Source organism: Budorcas taxicolor, chromosome 2 (genome assembly GCF_023091745.1).
Source record: "Budorcas taxicolor isolate Tak-1 chromosome 2, Takin1.1, whole genome shotgun sequence".
In the NCBI taxonomy this organism is placed as follows: Eukaryota; Metazoa; Chordata; class Mammalia; order Artiodactyla; family Bovidae; genus Budorcas; species Budorcas taxicolor.
Genome location: NC_068911.1, coordinates 130,523,622 through 130,543,262, shown reverse-complemented (window position 1 = coordinate 130,543,262; position 19,641 = coordinate 130,523,622). Strand labels below are relative to the sequence as shown.

At 35.5% G+C, this 19,641-nt stretch overlaps 1 protein-coding gene across 1 annotated transcript in view; it reads right to left on the bottom strand.

The window, feature by feature from the left end:
* Positions 1–19,641, bottom strand: part of MOB4 (MOB family member 4, phocein) — a 30,278-nt gene that overhangs the window by 1,183 nt on the left and 9,454 nt on the right. Inside the window, exons 3-6 of the mRNA XM_052655830.1 lie at positions 14,987–15,087; positions 12,123–12,165; positions 11,847–11,933; positions 965–1,044 (exon numbers count right to left, since the gene is read on the bottom strand). Of these exons, the coding sequence (XP_052511790.1) occupies positions 965–1,044; positions 11,847–11,933; positions 12,123–12,165; positions 14,987–15,087 (311 nt within the window). The remainder of the gene's footprint in view (positions 1–964; positions 1,045–11,846; positions 11,934–12,122; positions 12,166–14,986; positions 15,088–19,641) is intronic.

Genomic DNA, 19,641 nt, shown 5'->3' with positions numbered 1-19,641 from the left:
AAAAACTGCCTATTTGTTTTCTTTTTTAAAATGTATACAGGATACTAAGGCAAAACCCACTATTTTTTACATATTTTATGTGAGCTCTTTGAAGTCAGTGATATTTAGGTGCAAAAGCCTCCAAATCTATCCACTCGGTAACAAACATCTTAAGAGAATAAAAGACCAGTCACAAACCTCAACAATAATATATTACAGTTATGCACAGGCTTCCTCCCTGATCTTAAAAATCTAAAAGCAAGGATAAAGACTCCTTCAAAAATTATCAGTCCAGTAGAGAACAGACTAAGGGGGAGGAGGAGGATTGGAGAGGGATGGAGTGGGAGTTTGGGAATAACAGATGCAAACTGCTATATACAGAATGGATAAACAATGAGGTCCTACTGTATAGCACAAGGGAACTATATTCAGTATCCTGTGATAAACCACAATGGAAAAGAATATGAAAAGAATGTGTGTGTATATATATATGTAAAACTGAGTCACTTCACTGTACAGCAGTAACTAACACAACACTGTAAATCAACCATTCTTCAATTAAAAGAAAAACAGGCTGGAAATACACAGAACATACTTAAGAAAAAAAAAATACGCAGTCCAACTTAGGAAAGTCTGCTCTTTAGCATGCTGTCTACGAGGATGCTCACTCTACCAAAGTGTCAAGTAAGCAAGTGTGTAAACATCCCAACCCTAAAGCTTGAGAGGGAGAGCCCTGGAAAATGACACACAGGAGCAGGAACTACTCATGACTAAACTGGCCAGTGAGCTTTGGGAACCGAGCCCTGATGCCTTTAGTTTAATCACAATCTTAATTTCAAAACGTGAATAATTCTGGACAAGTCAAATATACAACAGATAAAAAATAAAGTTTACAGAATACAATATGAGCAAACTAGTTTTAGTTCTAAAAACATCAATCTTTAAATCCAAAAAGTTTAATACCTCATTTAAAGGTTTTATTTACCTGCTGGGAAAATATTTATTGCTATTCAGAAGACATGCAGCACCATCAAGCGTGTGTCTAGTGTAGTCTATAGCAGGACACTGTAAGAGAAAGGATATAAAATGCATCAACAATGAGTTCTGCCTCTAAAATTAGGTATATTTATTGCACAGGTATCTTAATCCAAAACCTCCAAGCATATTCTAAGGAAATGTTTCTTACAATATCAGAATGACTGTAAAATTCAATGTTATGTCAATAAATAAGGCTTTACTATCCCCTCAACTATAATACCCAGCTTACAGTAAATAAGTGAATCAGTCTCCCAATTTCTCACTCTCAGTATTGTACCTACATGAAAACAATGCTTCTGTCGAGTTAGGAAGAACACCTGATTATCTAATCTAACTCTCTGGCTTTACAAATGAGGAAACTCGTCAGTTTGCAAATGATGCACAGGATTCTTACCAGATCTTAAAAATCTATGGGAACTCCCTGGCTGTCCAGGTGGTTAGGACTCCACACTCTCATTGCTGAGGGCCCAGGTTCAATGAACTAAGTAAGATCCCACAAGCTGCACAGTGCAGCCATTAAAAAAAAAAAAAATTTATAGGCAAGGATAAGGAATTCCTCAAAACGAGGAGACCAACTTAGGAAAGTCTTGTCTTTAGGCATGCTAAGAAGATGCTGACTCTGTACAACAGAAATTCAAGTAAACAAGCGTGCAAATATCCCAACTCTAAAGGATGAGAGAGACAACACCTGAAGAATGATGCACAGCAACAGGGACTACCCTTGACTTGTGGTCAATGATTTACACTAGATGACATAGTTAGGAAGAAGGATTTAAAAACCATAACCCAGATATACTGATTCCTAGTCCACTGGTTTATATTTTGCCAAGTGGCCCAGCAGCCTTCTTCACAAATACCTCCAAAGATCACTGTCTTCTTACATCCTAAAAAGTATGCCTTACTATGTTGCTGGTACCCTAATTCCAATCTAGTAGCTCTATAAAAATTTTTCTCCCTGAACCTCCTTTGCAATTTAATACGAAATCTGAAATTTCTTTACATTTTAATAAACCTGTCTTACTCTATTTCATTTATCAGAAAATGAAACTGAATTGTCTCACAGCAAATCAATCAAAGGAAAGACAAAACTGCAAAGTAATTATTCTCATTCAGTTCTTCTGAGGGCAGGGAGTGAGAAGTATCAAAAGAAACGAAGATGCAGAGTGAACCAGGGAACCAACAAGAAACAAGTAAGACTAGAGAAAGAAAAATGACTCTAATTCTACTCAGTAATTAGAATATTTTTAAAGTGCTGAGAATGAAATTGGCGTTTTAAAATGCAGTAACTACTCAACACTGCTAAGTATAGTACATGGCAAATACAGATTTCAGTCAGTTCAGTTCAGTCGCTCAGTCGTGTCCGACTCTTTGCGACCCCATGAATCGCAGCACACCAGGCCTCCCTGTCCATCACCAACTCCCAGAGTTCACTCAGACTCACGTCCATCGAGTCAGTGATGCCACCCAGCCATCTGATCCTCGGTCGACCCCTTCTCCTCCTGACCCCAATCCCTCCCAGCATCAGTCTTTTCCAATGAGTCAACTCTTCACATGAGGTGGCCAAAGTACTAGAGCTTCAGCTTTAGCATCATTCCTTCCAAAGAAACCCAGGGCTAATCTCCTTCAGAATGGACTGGCTGGATCTCCTTGCAGTCCAGGGGACTCTCAAGAGTCTTCTCCAACACCACAGTTCAAAAGCATCAATTCTTTGGCACTCAGCTTTCTTCACAGTCCAACTCTCACATCCATACATGACCACAGGAAAAACCATAGCCTTGACTAGACAGACCTTTGTTGGCAAAGTAATGTCTCTGCTTTTCAATATGCCATCTAGGTTGGTCATAACTTTTCTTCCAAGGAGTAAGTGTCTTTTAATTTCATGGCTGCAGTCACCATCTGCAGTGATTTTGGAGCCCAAAAATATAAAGTCTGACACTGTTTTCCAATCTATTTCCCATGAAGTGATGGGACCAGATGCCATGATCTTCGTTTTCTGAATGTTGAGCTTTAAGCCAACTTTTTCACTCTCCTCTTTCACTTTCATCAAGAGGCTTTTGAGTTCCTCTTCACTTTCTGCCATAAGGGTGGTGTCATCTGCATATCTGAGGTTATTGATATTTCTCCCGGCAATCTTGATTCCACCTTGTGCTTTTTCCAGCCCAGCATTTCTCAAGATGTACTCTGCATATAAGTTAAATAAGCAGGGTGACAATATGCAGCCTTGACGTACTTCTTTTCCTATTTGGAACCAGTCTGTTGGTCCATGTCCAGTTCTAAGTGTTGCTTCCTGACCTGCATACAAATTTCTCAAGAGGCAGGTCAGGTGGTCTGGTATTCCCAACTCTTTCAGAATTTTCCACAGTTTATTGTAATCCACACAGTCAAAGGCTTTGGCATAGTCAATAAAGCAGAAACAGATGTTTTTCTGGAACTCTTGCTTTTTCCATCATCCAGCGGATGTTGGCAAGTTGATCTCTGGTTCCTCTGCCTTTTCTAAAACCAGCTTGAACATCAGGAATTTCATGGTTCACGTATTGCTGAAGCCTGGCTTGGAGAATTTTGAGCATTACTTTACTAGCGTGTGAGATGAGTGCAATCGTGCGGTAGTTTGAGCATTCTCCGGCATTGCCTTTCTTTGCGATTGGAATGAAAACTGACCTTTTCCAGTCCTGTGGCCACTGCTGAGTTTTCCAAATTTGCTGGCATATTTAGTGCAGTACTTTCACAGCATCATCTTTCAGGATTTGAAATAGCTCAACTGGAATTCCATCACCTCCACTAGCTTTGTTCGTAGTGATGCTTTCTAAGGCTCACTTGACTTCACATTCCAGGATGTCTGGCTCTAGGTGAGTGATCACACCATCGTGATTATCTGGTTAATTAAGCATCTGCCTACAATGCGGGAGACCTGGATTCAATCCCTGGGTCAGAAAGATCTCCTGGAGAAGGAAATGGCAACCCACTCCAGTATTCTTGCCTAGAATATCCCAATGACGGAGGAACCTGGTATCCATGGGGCTGCAAAGAGTCAGACATGACTGAGCAACTTCACTTTCTTTTAGGGCTTCCCTGGTGACTCAAGATGGTAAATACAGATTAATCTACACCAAAAAAAAAAAAAAAAAAAAAAAGGTACATCCTCTTTCAGCCATCTTTCTGTGCCACCGTAATGGTGCGCATGTATGTCCTGGCTGACGCTCTCAAGAGTATCAACAATACCAAAAAGAGAGGCTAATACCAGGTGCTCCAAAGTCCCAGTCAGGATTCTAACTGTGATGATGAAGCATGGCTATACTGGAGAATTTGAAATCATTAATGACAACAGGGCTGGGAAAATTGTTGTGAACCTCACAGGCAGGCTAAATAATTGTGGAGCGATCAGCCTCAGATTTGATGTGCAACTCTAAGATCTAAAAGAATGGCAGAATAACCTGCGCCCGTCTCATCAGTTTGGTTTCATTGTACTGACAACCTCGGCTGGCATCATGGACCATGAAGAAGCAAGACAAAAACACACAGGAGGGAAAATCCTTGGATTCTTTCCAGCGATGTAATGCATACGAATAAAATGCCTCAGAGGAAAAAAAATGTACATCCATAGGAATTTTATGGCTAGTAGACTCCCTGCCTAAAACAGTAACAAGAGCAGTATTTATTGAAAAAAGTATCTTTATCCATATATATGATTACAAGGTGATTTGGTCAAAGACAAACATCCCAAGTCATTGTAATTCTCATTCATATTGGTCACTTGGATGTACCATTAAGCCAGCATGGAAATACAATGCAAGCTACATGTTTAATTTAAATATTCTAACATCCACATTAAATAGGTAAAAAAAAAAAAAAAGGTGAAATTAATTTTAATGATGTATTTTATTTAACTCCATATAGCCAAAATTACCGTTTTAACATAATTGATAGAAAAATTGCTAATGAGCTTCTGTGTGGTTTTTTTGTAGAAGGAGTTTAGACTTTATTTGATGAACTCTACAGACCACTGAATAAGACAGGGACAAGATCAGAGGTAGACTTGTCAAAGATTCAAGTGACGCACTGGAGATGTGGATTTAGAATAAGGAAATAAACTAGGAAGCTATTCAGCAGAGTCTGACCTGACTGCTAATGCAGCTTAAATAACACTGGGAAAGAAGAAAGATTTTATGGAGATGCTATGGTGATAATAGCCAAGCCGTACATAGCACCTACTAAGCTCTGGGCACTGTTTAAAGCCTTTATATGTATTAACTCTATTTATTCTCCACAACAACCCTACAAGGTAGGTTATGTTTCCCACTTTGCAGATAAGAAAACTAAAGCAATGAATTAAGGACTTGCCTAAAGACTCACAGCAGAGTCAAAAGTATAACATGTTGACTCTTGAATATAGTGGACAAAAGGAAAGAAATCTATTTTCCTGAGTCATGAGGATATATGGAAAGTCCCTGAAGAGTGTTAAAATCTGATAAGACTCTCCCCACATACATTCCAAGATGCCAGGCCACAAGGTAGAATTTCTGTGTTCAGGTCATTACTGCTCCCTTAAGGTCACAAAAAAGTCCAAGTAGTGTATGTGCTTTCTTTCTCCTTTTAGGGGCCTGTTCCCAGGAGAACGGGGATATTTTAAAGTTAATATATAATTCACATACCACAAAATCTCTTTTAAAGTGTAAAACTCAATAGTTTTTAGTATATTCACAAAATTATATAACCATTATCAACTACATTCCGTATCATCTTCATCACCCCCAAGAGAAACCCAATATTAATTAACAGTCATTTCTCCTCTCTTCCCCTGAATCCTGAACAACTGACCTACCTTCTATCTTCTCTGAAATTACCTATTCTGAATATTTCCTAAAAATGGAATAGAATGTGGACTTCTGTGTCATTCAGCATGTTTTCAAGGCTCATGAATAGTGCAGAATGAATCAATACTCATTATTTTCTTAATTCAAAACATTTTTAGACTTGGCTTTTAATATATATAAAATACTTGAAAATGTTTCTCCCTCTACAGATTCTTTTTAAAGGCTAAATAATATTCCATTGTATACATATACCACATGTTGTGTATTTACTCATCAGTTGATGGAAATTTGGTTGTTTCCATTTTTTGATATTGTGATTCACGTGACTGTGAGCTTTATTAGTGCACAAGTATTGTCTGGATCTATGTTTTTCATTTGAGTATATACCTAAAAGTAGAATTGGTAAGCCATATAGTAACTCTATACCTGTTATTTTGAGGAACTTTCAAACTATTTCCAAACCCAGTATTTTACAAATCCATTGTCTATGTATAAGGGTTCCATCTTCTTCACATCCTGGCCAACACTTATTATTTTAGTCATTTCAGTGGGTAAAGTGTATGTCAATTGTATGGGTGGATCTTTTTTCCACTTTGAAAAACCTGTGGTAAAATTTGCCATTTTAACCTTTATTTTTGGCAGTGCCACATATGGGCATATGGGATCTCAGTTCCTCAACCAGAGATTGAACTTGTGCCCTCTGGAATGGAAGTATGGAGTCCTAACCACTGGACCACCAGGGAATTCCCATTCCATTTTAAACATTTTTAAACATACAATTCAGTGGCATTAGTTACATTCACTATTGTGCAGCCATCTATACTATCTGTTTTAAACCAAAGGCTTTTCCTCATTCCAAATAGACACTATAACCATTTAAGTAGTAATTTCCCCACATTCCCAATCCCCAGCCCTGACAACCTCTAATCTACTTTCAGGCTCTATGAATTTGTCCTTTCTAGATGTATCATGTAAGTGAAATCATACCATAACTGTTCTTTTGTGTCTGGCTTCGTTCACTTAGCATAATGTCTTTCAGGTTCATTCATGTTATATATAGCATATATCAGAACTTCACCCCCTTTTATGGCTGAATAATATTCCATTGTATGTATTTATATCCATCACATTTTTATTTCTCCATTCTCATGTGGTTTTGATATGCATTTAGCCTAATTACTAATGATGATGAACACCTTTTCATGTACTTACTGACCATTTTTATATTTCTTTAGAGAAATATCCATTCAAATCCTTTGTTCATTTTAGGGACTTTCCTGGCAGTCCAGTAGTTAGGACTCCATGCTTTCAATGCCACGGGCACGGGTTTAATCCCTGGTTGCAAAACTAAGATGCTATAAGCTGCACTGAGCAAGCAGAAAAAAAAAAATTCTTTGCTCATTTTAATATTAAGTTGTCTTTTAGTTGTTTCGTAATAGCTCTTTATATATTCTGGATACCAGACCCTTAACAGAGATATAATTAACAAAAATAATTTCTCTAGTTATGTACATTGTCTTTTCATTTTCTTGACAGTGTCCTTTAAAGCACAACCATTTTTATTTTCTATGAAATCTGACATATACATCTTCTTCCACCACTGAGCTTTTGGTATCATATCTAAGAAATCACTGCCTAGTCCAAGGTCATGAAAATTTATACCTATTTTCCCCCCCAAGAGTTTTATAGTTTTAGCTCTTACATTTAGGTGTTTGATTTCCATTGAGAGCTAATTTCTGTATACGGTGTGAGGTAGGGGGTCTAAATTCATTATTTTGTATGTAGTTATCCAGTTAACTCTCAATGAGATATTTTACATTGTCCCTTTGTACTAAATATTTGAAATCAGTATGGATTTTATACTTAAAGAACATCTCAATTTAGACTATCCACATTAAGTGCTCCACAGCCACATGTTTTATGGCTACTGTTTCAAACAGCATAACTTTAGACTGATTTCTGAATTTTTTCTTTTTGGAATTAGAGGAAGAGTTTTGCCTTAATTTAGCTGTCTCCCTCCACCTCCTCCAATTAATTCTCAATTAACTGATCCTACTCTGCATCATATATAACAGCACACATTTGGCAAAATATGGCCAAAATAGTATGTTACAAATAGTAAGTAATGTGTTCAAACTTTTATAAATTATATTTTACCAAATATATATTTATAATGCTACTGCAAGTAATCACAATCTGCATATGACTGAAAGGACTAACGGATAACAACAAATTATAATCTTCATTGCTTATAATCACTGTTTGTATAGTTAACTCTATTTGCTGCAATGCCTCTCTATAATTCTGAAGGACCTTGAGTAAATCATCACTGCTGCTGAGTACTCTGTGCCTCTTCCACTTCAGAATCTGCCAGTGCTTTTAATTCGTAAGAACAACTTTCTTAGCTACTAATCTCTGTTGCTATTATTTTTTAACTACGTAAAATTATTTCGAAAGGATTCAAAAAGTGTCCTCTCAAGATTTTCTTTTGTTTGTATTTTTACAATAATCTCATCCCTCAAAACTACCATTTGGAAAATACACTAGCACCATCCCTTGAAACGTGGAAAATCTAGTGGAGCTGGTCTTTAGCAAGCAGTGGTGTACTTTTAAGATTCACTCACAGGATATAATTCAGATGATTATTCTATCTTACATTTAACATAACTCAAGAAAAAAATTTCCCTGGTGGCTCAGTGATAAAGAATCTGCCTGCCAATGGAAGAGACACAGGTTCAATCCCTGCGTCGGGAATATCCCCTAGATAAAGAAATGGCAATCCACTCTATTATTCTTGACTGGGAAATCCCACAGACAGAGAAGCCTCACAGGCTCCTCCTCTAGTTCTCCTCAAAAAAGTTGAACACAACTAAAACAACAGCAACAAAGAGAAAAGTGGATGTAGTAATGACTTGGTATGTATATGTCTCACAATACAAGACACACTGGATGGCTTTCCCACATTAAAGTGAGAATAATGCATCTTTACTATTGCCAAAATGACACTAGCTTCTTGGGATTCAATTTTCTAATAGGAATGATCACATCATGTACTATGCTATAGAGTCAATTCCAGTGAATTATCAATGAAAACTGCTATGATTTCCCCAGATATAGAATGATACACAATATTAATATTGCTTCAGTTTATTAACTAAAAAAAAAGTAATATCATGAGTAAAGTCAATATTGAAAAATAAGTACTACTTAGCTTAGATAGGTATCAGATACTTCTTATTTTGGAGAATTAACCTTTTCAAACAAAAGGACATCAAACATTGATTTTCCAGCTAAAGAATTAACTGGCTTTAAGCTTTAGTGGTCTGTCAATATAATAATCAAAAAGTCTATAATCCTACAGCACAGGGCTAACTCAGTTATTTTCAATGAGTCGATGTCATGTAAAAACTAATTACTACGGATTAAAAGGGAAGGCAGATCAAGGGAAATGCAATGCATATTTTTAAGCAAACCAGTTATAAAGGACATTTTTGAGACAACTAAGGAAAACTGTGTACTACATGTCAGATGACATGAATTATTTAAAACAAAAAATGTTCTATAAACAACTGCAACTTCCTATACTCTCACCTTAACAAAAACAAAATAAGGAGAAAACAACATGAGTGAGATTTTCAATAAGACCAATTATGGAAGGAAAATCATTATGGTGGGTTTCAAATAAATAGTAAGAAATATTAATGTAGAAAAAAAACACTGACCTATAAAACTCAACATTTCTATCTGATAGACTAGTAATCTAGTAATCAATTAGTATCAACTAGTAATCACCAACAGTTATTCCTATAAAAAGAAGAGTAAACCAAAATATCTAAACACATGTATTTCATCCATTACACATTAGATATCAACACAATATGACAGGTGTTATTATGTCATAGTCAATGAATTGTAAGTTCCAGTCGATTTAATTGTCCAGTTACAAGAAATGATACTATACAAACAAATGGAAAGATATACCATGTTCATGGATTAGAAGAATTAATACTGTTAAAATGACCGTACTTCCCAAGGCAATCTATATACTCAATGCAATCCATATCAAAATACTTATGGCATTTTTAACAGAACTAAAACAAATAATTTTAAAATTTCTGTGGAAATACAGAAGACTCCACATATCCAAAACAATCTTAAGAAATAATGACAAAGCTGGAGATACCAAGTGCCTGATTTGAAACTATACTACAAAGCTATATAATCAAAACAGTATGTTACTGGCACAAAAACAGATACATAGGGAAGAGAACAGAGATCCCAACAATAAACCCACACTTACATAGTCAGTTGTCTATAACAAAAGAGGCAATATATACACTAGGGTAAAGAAAGTCTCTTCAATAAATGGTGCTGGGAAAATTGGACAGCTACATACGAAAGAGTCAAACTGGATTACTTACACCATATACAAAAATAAACTCAAAATGGACTTAGATTTAAATGTCAGATGGGAAACCATAAAACTCCTAGAAGAAAAAAAGGGTAGTACACTCTTTGACAATCAGGTTAAAAAATGGGCAGAAGACGTGAATACACATTTTCTCAAAAGAAGACATACAGATGGCCAACAGACACATGTAAAGGTACTCAACATCACTAATTATCAAGGAAATGCAAATCAAACCAGAGTAGGTTACTACCTCACATTTGTCAAAAAGAGTACCATCAAAAAAACAAGGACTTTCCTGGCAGTCCTGCGGTCAAGAATCTGCGCTTCCACTACAGGGGGCACGAGTTCAATCCCCACTTGGGGAACTGAGATCCCACATGCTGTGCAGTATGGCCCACCCCTCAAAAAAGGACAAAAAATAAGTACTGTTCAGGAGATATAGGAACCCTCCTGCACCACTGCACAGAATGTAAACTGGTACAACCACTATGGAAAACAGTACAGCGGTTCCTCAAAAAATGAAAAATAGAAACTGCCATACAACCCAGCAATTGCCCAAAGAAACAAAAACACTAATCAAACAGATACATGCATGCCCCTGTTCACTGAAGCGTTATTTATAGTAGCCAAGATATGGAAGCAGGGTTTCTCTGATGGCTCAGTGGTGAAGAATTCACCTGACAACGCAGGAGATGCAGGTTTGATCTCTGAGTCAGGAAGATCACCTAGAGAAGGAAGTGGCAACCCACTTCAGTATTCCTGCCTGGGAAATCCCACGGACAGAGGAACCTGGTGGGCTACAGTCCATGGAGTCACAAGGGTCAGACACAACAGTGACTAAACAACAATGACGACAACAAAGATGCAGAAACAGTCTAAGTGTCCATATAAAGATGTGGTATGTATACACACTGGCATAAAAGAATGAAATTTTGCCATTTGCAAAAGTGTAGATGGACCTAGAGGGTATTATGCTACGTGAAAAAAGTCAGAGAAAGGCAAATACCATATGATTTCACTTGTATGTGGAATCTAAAAACAAAACAAGACAGAGAAAGACAAATACCATATGCTTTCACTTATAAGTGGAATCTAAAAAAACAAAAGTGAAGAAACAATAAAACAGAAGTCATAGATACAAAGAACAAAAGTGGCTGCCAGAGGGGAGATAGAAATGAATGAAATAGGTGAGGAAGATTAAGAGGTATCAACGGCCAGTTACAAAATTAATGAGTCCTAGGAATGAAATGCACAACATGAGAAACACTCTCAATAATTCTGTAGTAACTCTGTATGATGACAGATGGTAAACTAAACTTATCACGGTGATCACTTTGTAATTTAGAGAAATATCAAATCAGTATGCTTTACTCCTGAAACTAACATAGTATAGGTTAATGATATTTTAATTAAAAAATTTTCAAAAGATACTAATCAAAAGAAATCCTAAAGTAACACTGTGACAATAACCTTGCATCAAAAAACTCTAAATCAAAGAGCAAAATAAATAGTGACCTAAAAACTCAAAAAAAAATTTGTCTACCATTGTCTTGAAGAGATTTAGGTTACAATGAATTTATGAGTCGTTCAACTTTATACATTCTCACCTCTTTTGGTGTTTTATGAGCTGCACAAAGAAAAATCCACTGTTCAGTTGCTGTCATCTGAGTGCAGGTATCTGGATGGCATTCACTCTGTTAAAAATTGTTACACTTATTAACATGTAAAATAACAATGAAAAAGTTTATCAATTGGGTTACTACATTTTGTGCAAAATTCTAGAATAAACTACAAATTCTAGATGTCTTTGTAAGCACATTAATTTATAAAAACAGGAAAAAAATCAGAACTTTCAATTAGTTTTAAGTTAAAGAAAATATTACCTGAAGTTTGACAGCAAGTCCATTTAGCTCAAGACAGAATTGCCTAAAAAGGTAAATATATAAATGAAAAAGCTTTATCTATTCTTCATATTGTTTTTAGAATATTAATTGTAAAAAAAAATACCATCCTTTCTCATCACTATTATCAACACCACTTGAACTTACATGGCACATTCCTTACAAAGACATACAGTACATTAGTAAACAAAACCCAAAACTAACGACCCTAATAACATTCAATATCAGTGTTCAGTGAGTTGATCACTTTAAACACCAGAAATTAGTATAATTTTTCTGAGAAATAATCTGAAAATATTTACCAAGAACCTTACAAAGTGTGTATTTTTTGACTAAGTCATTCTCTTAAGGATCTATTCTAATGAAACAATCAGAACTGCAATCTAGATATATGTACAAAGATGTTCACTTAAACTCTATACATAAAAAATTTCTTTGAAACACAAATGATTAGCAATTGGAAAATAGTAAAATGTTGATATTACATAAACATACAAAAGATATATACTTATATTCAGAGTACAATTCCAGTTATATAAAAATTTATGTGTGTGTATATATCTGAATACAATTGTCCCTGGTCAGAGAAGATTCCACATGCTGCTGGGGCAACTAAGCACAACTCGTAAGCCTGTGCTCTAGAGCCTGAGAGCTGAGACTACTGAGCCCACATGCCATGACTGCTGAAGCCAGTGTGCCTAGTCTGTGCTGTGCAACAAGAGAAGCCCCGGTCATGAGAAACCCATTTCACCACAACTACAGAGTGGCCTCCACTCACGACAACTAGAAAGGCCCATGCAGCAACAACGACCCAGCATAGCCAACAATGAACTGAAACAAATTTTTTTTTTAAAAAGAAGAAAGCAAGTTAAAAGACAAAGGTCAAATTATCAGCCATCTATTTCCACTTCAGATGCCTAATAATGTGTTGTTCTAAGAGTATACAAACAACACTATTTCTGAATCACTACATAAATCTATACTGCTCAATATCTGTAAGTTGCATGTTTTATGTTTCTGAGTTGTTTTCCACTAAGTAGTAATAAAGACAGATGGTGATAAACAAGTTTCTCACCTAGTCCAATCTACTTATAGTCAACAGGAAAATTAAGCTAACTGATCTGCCAGTGTTATAGGTATAATCGTGGCAAACAGTGTAAACTTAACAGCTTCAGGTTAATTCGACACAGGGCTCACACACATAGTTAGGCAGCTGAAGGGTCAAACCAGAGCTGACTACCCTCTAGTCACTAAGCCCTATACACTGGCATAGGATTGCAGCCATTCAGAGGAAACAGCATCTTTTCCTGATGACAAATATTCAGTGAGAAGTGATTTCACTGAGGTCAAGATTCAATCCCCATTAACATATAATCAACTACATTAACCAGTAATAGCAAGTATTAAGCCTCAAATCAGTAATATTAAGCACATGCAAAAAAAATCAAACTACTTTGAAAACTCTTTTTGGTTAAAGATGTATACACTATAATAAAGACACAAAACAATAAATATGTGACATATAATATTTAAATTATACAAAACAAAAATAAGTGAATTATTCAAATAAAATAATATTAAAAAATAACAAAAGTAGTAACAATAGCACCAGGACAAATGGAATATGCATAAGAAAGATTTTACAAGTTTTGTATAATGCATATTTCACAGTCTAAGTTAAGTTGGGAGGAAAAACTTTTTTTAGATCTGAAATAAAAACCTTGTAAATTAAAATGAACCCTAACTTTTTAGAAATTATGCTTATGGTGTAAAAAATACCTTTGCTTATTTTTATCATTAATCCCACAGGTAAGTAAGTAGTTATTTTCAAAGTAGATTAAAATAAGGCAGAGTATATATCATTCTAAAGTGTTTTCTATATTTATAAGAGTGGCATAATACCTACATACTCATGCTTTCAATGATCACCCATCAAGATGTATTAAAAAAGAAAACCCGATCAAGTAGTCAAGTGACTTGCCCAAGAAACTGGCAGCTTACAAAGAAGTCGTCCCTGAAACTGCTGAACTGTTATGACAAGACACAATATCTAGACAAGCCTATAGCATCAAAACAAAACAACAGAAAAAGTACACTGTCTACAAACTGAGGCACTCATCATAGGAAATGTGGTCTAATTTATGCAGGAAAATTCAGATCTCCACTTTACTCTATTATTTAAAAATCAACTCAAAGTAACAAACTTGGATGAACACATATTTCATGCTGCCTTCTCTAACTTATCAATTCCCATTTACAATGGGAAGTTTTTAACTTCAAGAAATACCCTAATTTTTAAAAAAGAAAGAGGGAAATAACCTAGTAACTTCAGGTTACAGCTGCTTCTAAAGTTGACTCATGATTCATTAAAAATCAATTTTTTCATTCAAAGAATATTATTAAAATCTCTAAAACTTATTTCAGGATTACAATTAACCTTCATTTACCAAAGAGAAGACTGGAAATTCATACTAGTTGACACAGTATGTGCGTGACTAGTAACACATCAGCTACCAAGTCTAGACTAGGCCCTCTAGAGAGAAATAAAGTAGACAGGTAGTAGGCAGTAAAAATGAGTAGGTACATGGAAATACTGCATCTGTGATTAAAGGATATGATTAAGGAAAACTGTGTAAAATGATAAGAAGGCCCAAATCCGTAAGTACAGAAAACAATGAATAAATAACAATGTTGAAAACTTTATAACACTGGAAACATAAAAGCTTTAGAAACTGGCTTTTTGGTCTACAGTTAAATAATTTATGATTCATAATCATAATTAATATTAAAGGTTATTTTTACTATTAGAAGTACTATTACTATTTTGCTATATCATGAGGACCTACCTTAAATGTTCATACTTCCATACACCTTCATCTTGGCCTTCAGGGGGTTCAAGAATTTTGTCAATATTGGAACAATCTGCTCTTATGTTCTGTTGAATATACTACAAACAAACAAGTTTTATAGTTAATTAAAATATTATACTACACAGTAAAGCATACAAGAGTTATTGTTTAATGGGTACAGAGTTTCACTTGGGAAAGATGAAAAAGTGCTAGAGACGGAGATGGTTGCACAACAACGTGAATGTACTTGATACCACAAAACCATACACTTAAAAATGACAAAAATGACCAATTTTATGTTATGCATTTTTTGCCACAATAAGAAAAAGCAGAGTGAATACCAAACAAGAAAATCCAAAGAAATCCATGCCCAGAGGTAGTCAAACTGACAAAAACTAAAAATAAAGAAGCCAGGGACAGAGGAAGGAACACTTCCAAACTTATTCTATGAGGCCTCAATCACCCTGATACCAAAACCAGGCAAAGACAACACAAAAAAAGAAAATTACAGGCCAAAATCACTGGTGAACACAGATGCAAAAATCCTCAACAAAATTCTAGTAAACAGAATTCAACAACACACTAAAAAGCTCTTACACGATGATCAAGTCGGGCTTATTCCAGGGATGCAAGGATTCTTCAACATACACAAATCAATCAATGTGATACACCATATTAACAAATTGAAAGATAAAAATCATATGGTCATCTCAATAGATGTAGAAAAAACCTCTGACAAAATTCAGCACCCACTTATGATAAAAATACTTCAAAAAATGGGCATAGAAGGAACCTACCTCAAAACAGTAAAGGCCATATATGATAAGCCCACAGCAAATATTATTTTCAATGATGAAAAACTAAAAGCATTCCCTAGGAACAAGACAAGGGTGACCACTCTCAATTCAACATAGCTTTGGAAGTTCTAGCTATGGCAATTAGAGAAGAAAAAGAAATAAAAGGAATCAAGATGGGAAAAGAAGAAGTAAAATTCACTGTTTGCAGATGATAAGATACTATACATAGAAAACCCAAAAGAAACTATCAGAAAATTATTAGAGCTAATCGGAATTCAGCAAAGTCACAGGATACAAGGTCAACACACAGAAATCACTTGCACTCCTATATACTAACAATGAAAAATCAGAAAGAGAAATTAAGGAATCAATCCCATTCACCTCTGCAACAAAAAGAATAAAACATCTAGAAATAAAGAGAATCTCCTTTTATCTCTAAGGAGACAAAAGAACCCATATGGAAAATTATAAGACACTGATGAAAGAAATCAAAGACAACATAAACAGACGGAGAGATAGTCCATGCTCCTGGGCAGGAAGTACTGTGAAAATGACTATACCACCAAGTGCAATCTACAGATTAAATGCAATCCCTATCAAATTACCAATGGTACTTTTCATAGAACATGAACAAAAAATTTCACAGTTCATATGGAAACACAAAAGATCCCGAATAGCCAAAGCAGTCTTGATAAAGAAGAATGGAGCTGAAGGAATCAACCTTCCTGACTTCAGATTATACTACAAAGTTACAGTCATCAAGATAGTATGATACTGGCACAAAAACAGAAATATAGACCAATGGAACAAGACAGAAAGCCCAGAGAGAAACCCACACACCAACGGGTACCTTATTTTTGACAAAGGAGGCAAGAATATATAATGCGGCAAAGATAGCCTCTTTAATAAGTGATGCTGGGAAAACTGGACAGCTACATGCAAAAGAATGAAATTAGAACACTTCCTAATGCCATACACAAAGATAAAATGGATTAAAGACCTAAACGTTAAGATCGGAAACTATAAAACTCTTAGAGGAAAATACAGGCAGAACACTCGATGACATAAATCAAAGCTTCTATGACCCACCTCTTACAGTAATGGAAATAAAAAGAAAAATAAACAAGTGGGATCCAATTAAACTTAAAAACTTTTGCACAACAAAGAAAACTACAAACAAGGTGAAAAGACAACCCTCAGAATAGGAGAAAATAATAGCAAAGGAAACAATTGACAAAGAATTGATTTCCAAAATATATAAGTAGTTCATACAACTCAGTATCAGGAAAACAAACAACCCAATCAAAAAGTGGGAAAAAGATCTAAACAAACATTCCTCCAAGGAAGACATACAGACGGCTAACAAACACATGAGAAGATGCTCGACATCGCTCATTATTAGAGAAATGCAAATCAAAACTACATGAGGTACCACCTCACACCAGTCAGAATGGCCATGAAAAAGTCTACAAACAATAAAAGCTGGACGGGTGTGGCAGTCACTATGGAAGAAGGTATGGAGATTCCTTCAAAAACTAGGAATAAAACCACCATATGTGGAGAAGGAAATGGCAACCCACTCCTGTAATCTTGCCTGGAAAACCCCATGGACAGAGGAGCCTGGCAGGCTACAGTCTGTGGGGTCGCAAGAGTCAGACATGACTAGACATGACTTAGTGACTAAACCATCCACCACTACAAAGTGAATATATGCCTAAAGATAATGTGTGCAAAGGATATTTGCCATATACTAGCTAGTTTTTTGGTGGGAGGATGAGAGTCAAGGAAGACTTGGGGTTATTTTTCATCAACTTCCATTTTATACTTATTTATAATGGGTCATTATTTTTACTAATACTGTAAAACTATGAAAATGAATAAAATACTAAAAGTTTCATATAGAAAAAAAAAAAAAACACCATATGAACCAGTAATCCCACTCCTAGGCATATACCTTAAGGAAACCAAAACTAAAAGACACGTGTACCCCAATGTTCACTGCAGCACTATTTACAATAGCTAGAACATGGAACCAACCTATACGTCCATCAACAGATGAATGGATAAAGAAGCTGTGGTACATATATACAATGGAATACTACTCAGCCATAAAAAAGGAGTGCATTTGAGTCAGTTCTACTGTGGTGGATGAACCTAGAGCCTGTTGTACCAAGTGAAGTAAGTCAGAAACAGAAATAAATTATAGAAATAAACATCATATACTGACTCATATATATGGAATCTAAAAAGATGGTACTGACGAATTTATTTTCAGGGCAGCAATGGAGAAACAGACAGAAACCAAACCTAAGGACACAGGGGGAGGGGAGAAGGGAGAGGGTGAGATGTATGGAGACAGTAACATGGAAATTTGTAACACCATATGTAAAATCGATAGCTAATGGGAATTTGCTGTATGATTCAGGGAACTCAAACACGGGTTCTGTGACAATCTAGAAGGGTGGGAAGGAGAGGGAGATGGAAGAGAGGTTCGGGAGGCAGTGGACATGGGTGTACCTATGGCTGATTCTTGAAGTATGACAGAAAACGACGAAGTTTGGTAAAGCAAATATCCTTCAATTTAAAAAAAATAAATTAAAAAAAAAGATAAAGAAGGTGGGGGAAAAGACATGACCTTAGAATAAGAATTCAAATGAGTGCGGCTTTCTCACCAGAAACCACAGATGACAGGAAGAAACGGCACAATACTTTTAAAGTGCTGAAAGAAAAGCACAGTCAACTCAGAATTCTATATCTAGCAAAAATACCCTTCAAGAATAAAGATACAGATACTCTCAGAGGAAAGAAAACTAAGGAGAATTCCTAGCCAGCAGATGGCTCTAAAAGAGTTACTAAAGGAAGTTCTTCAGATAGAAGGAAAAAAATAATACCTGAAAGAAACTTAGAATATCAAGAGCAACAGCAATTACAAATATCTGGGTATAAATATATATTAGACTATTTTCCTCTAATCTTTAAAATATATTTAGCAGATGAAAGCAAAGTATGCAACATTCTCCAATAGGGTTTTCAAGGTATGTATTAACAGATGTAATGTAGACAGCTATAGTATAAAGGAGGAGGGTAAAGAAGTCTAAATAATGATAGTTAATGCATTTCAATCAAAGCAGTAAAATACTGACTCTAAATAGATTGTGAAAAGGTAAGCATGTACTTTGTAATTTCTAGAACAATCATCAAAAAATTATATGAAATATAGCCAAAATTAGAATAAAATAGAATATGCTCAAATAACCCTTAAAAAGGCAGAAGAGGGGAAACAAAAAAAGAGGAAACAAACAAAGGAAAAGTAACAAAATGATAATTTTAAATCTAAACATATCTATCAATAACTACATTAACACCGTTGTTGTTTTAGTTGCTCAGTTGTGGCTGATTCTTTGTAACCCCTTGGACTGTAGCCTACCAGGCTCCTCCATCCATAGGATGTCCAAAGCAAGAAAACTGGAGTGGGTTGCCATTTCTTTCTCCAGAGAATCTTCCCAACCCAGGGTATGATTGAATCCATGTCTCTTACATTGGCAGGTGGATTCTGAGCCACCAGGGAAGCCTATATTGAGATTAAAAGGCCTAAATACGCTAATTAAAAGACAAGGATTGCCAGAAAGAACAGAGAAATATAACCCAACTATACTGTTTACAAGAAACTTACTTCAAATATAATGATATAGGTAGGTTAGAAGTAAAAGGATGGAAAAAAATACACCATACAAACAAATCAAAAGAAAGCTGCAAGGAATGTAAGGTAGTTCAACACTAAAAAAAAAAAAAATGAACAATATACTATATTAATATTAAAAGGGAAAAAAACACACAGTCATTTCAATTAATGCA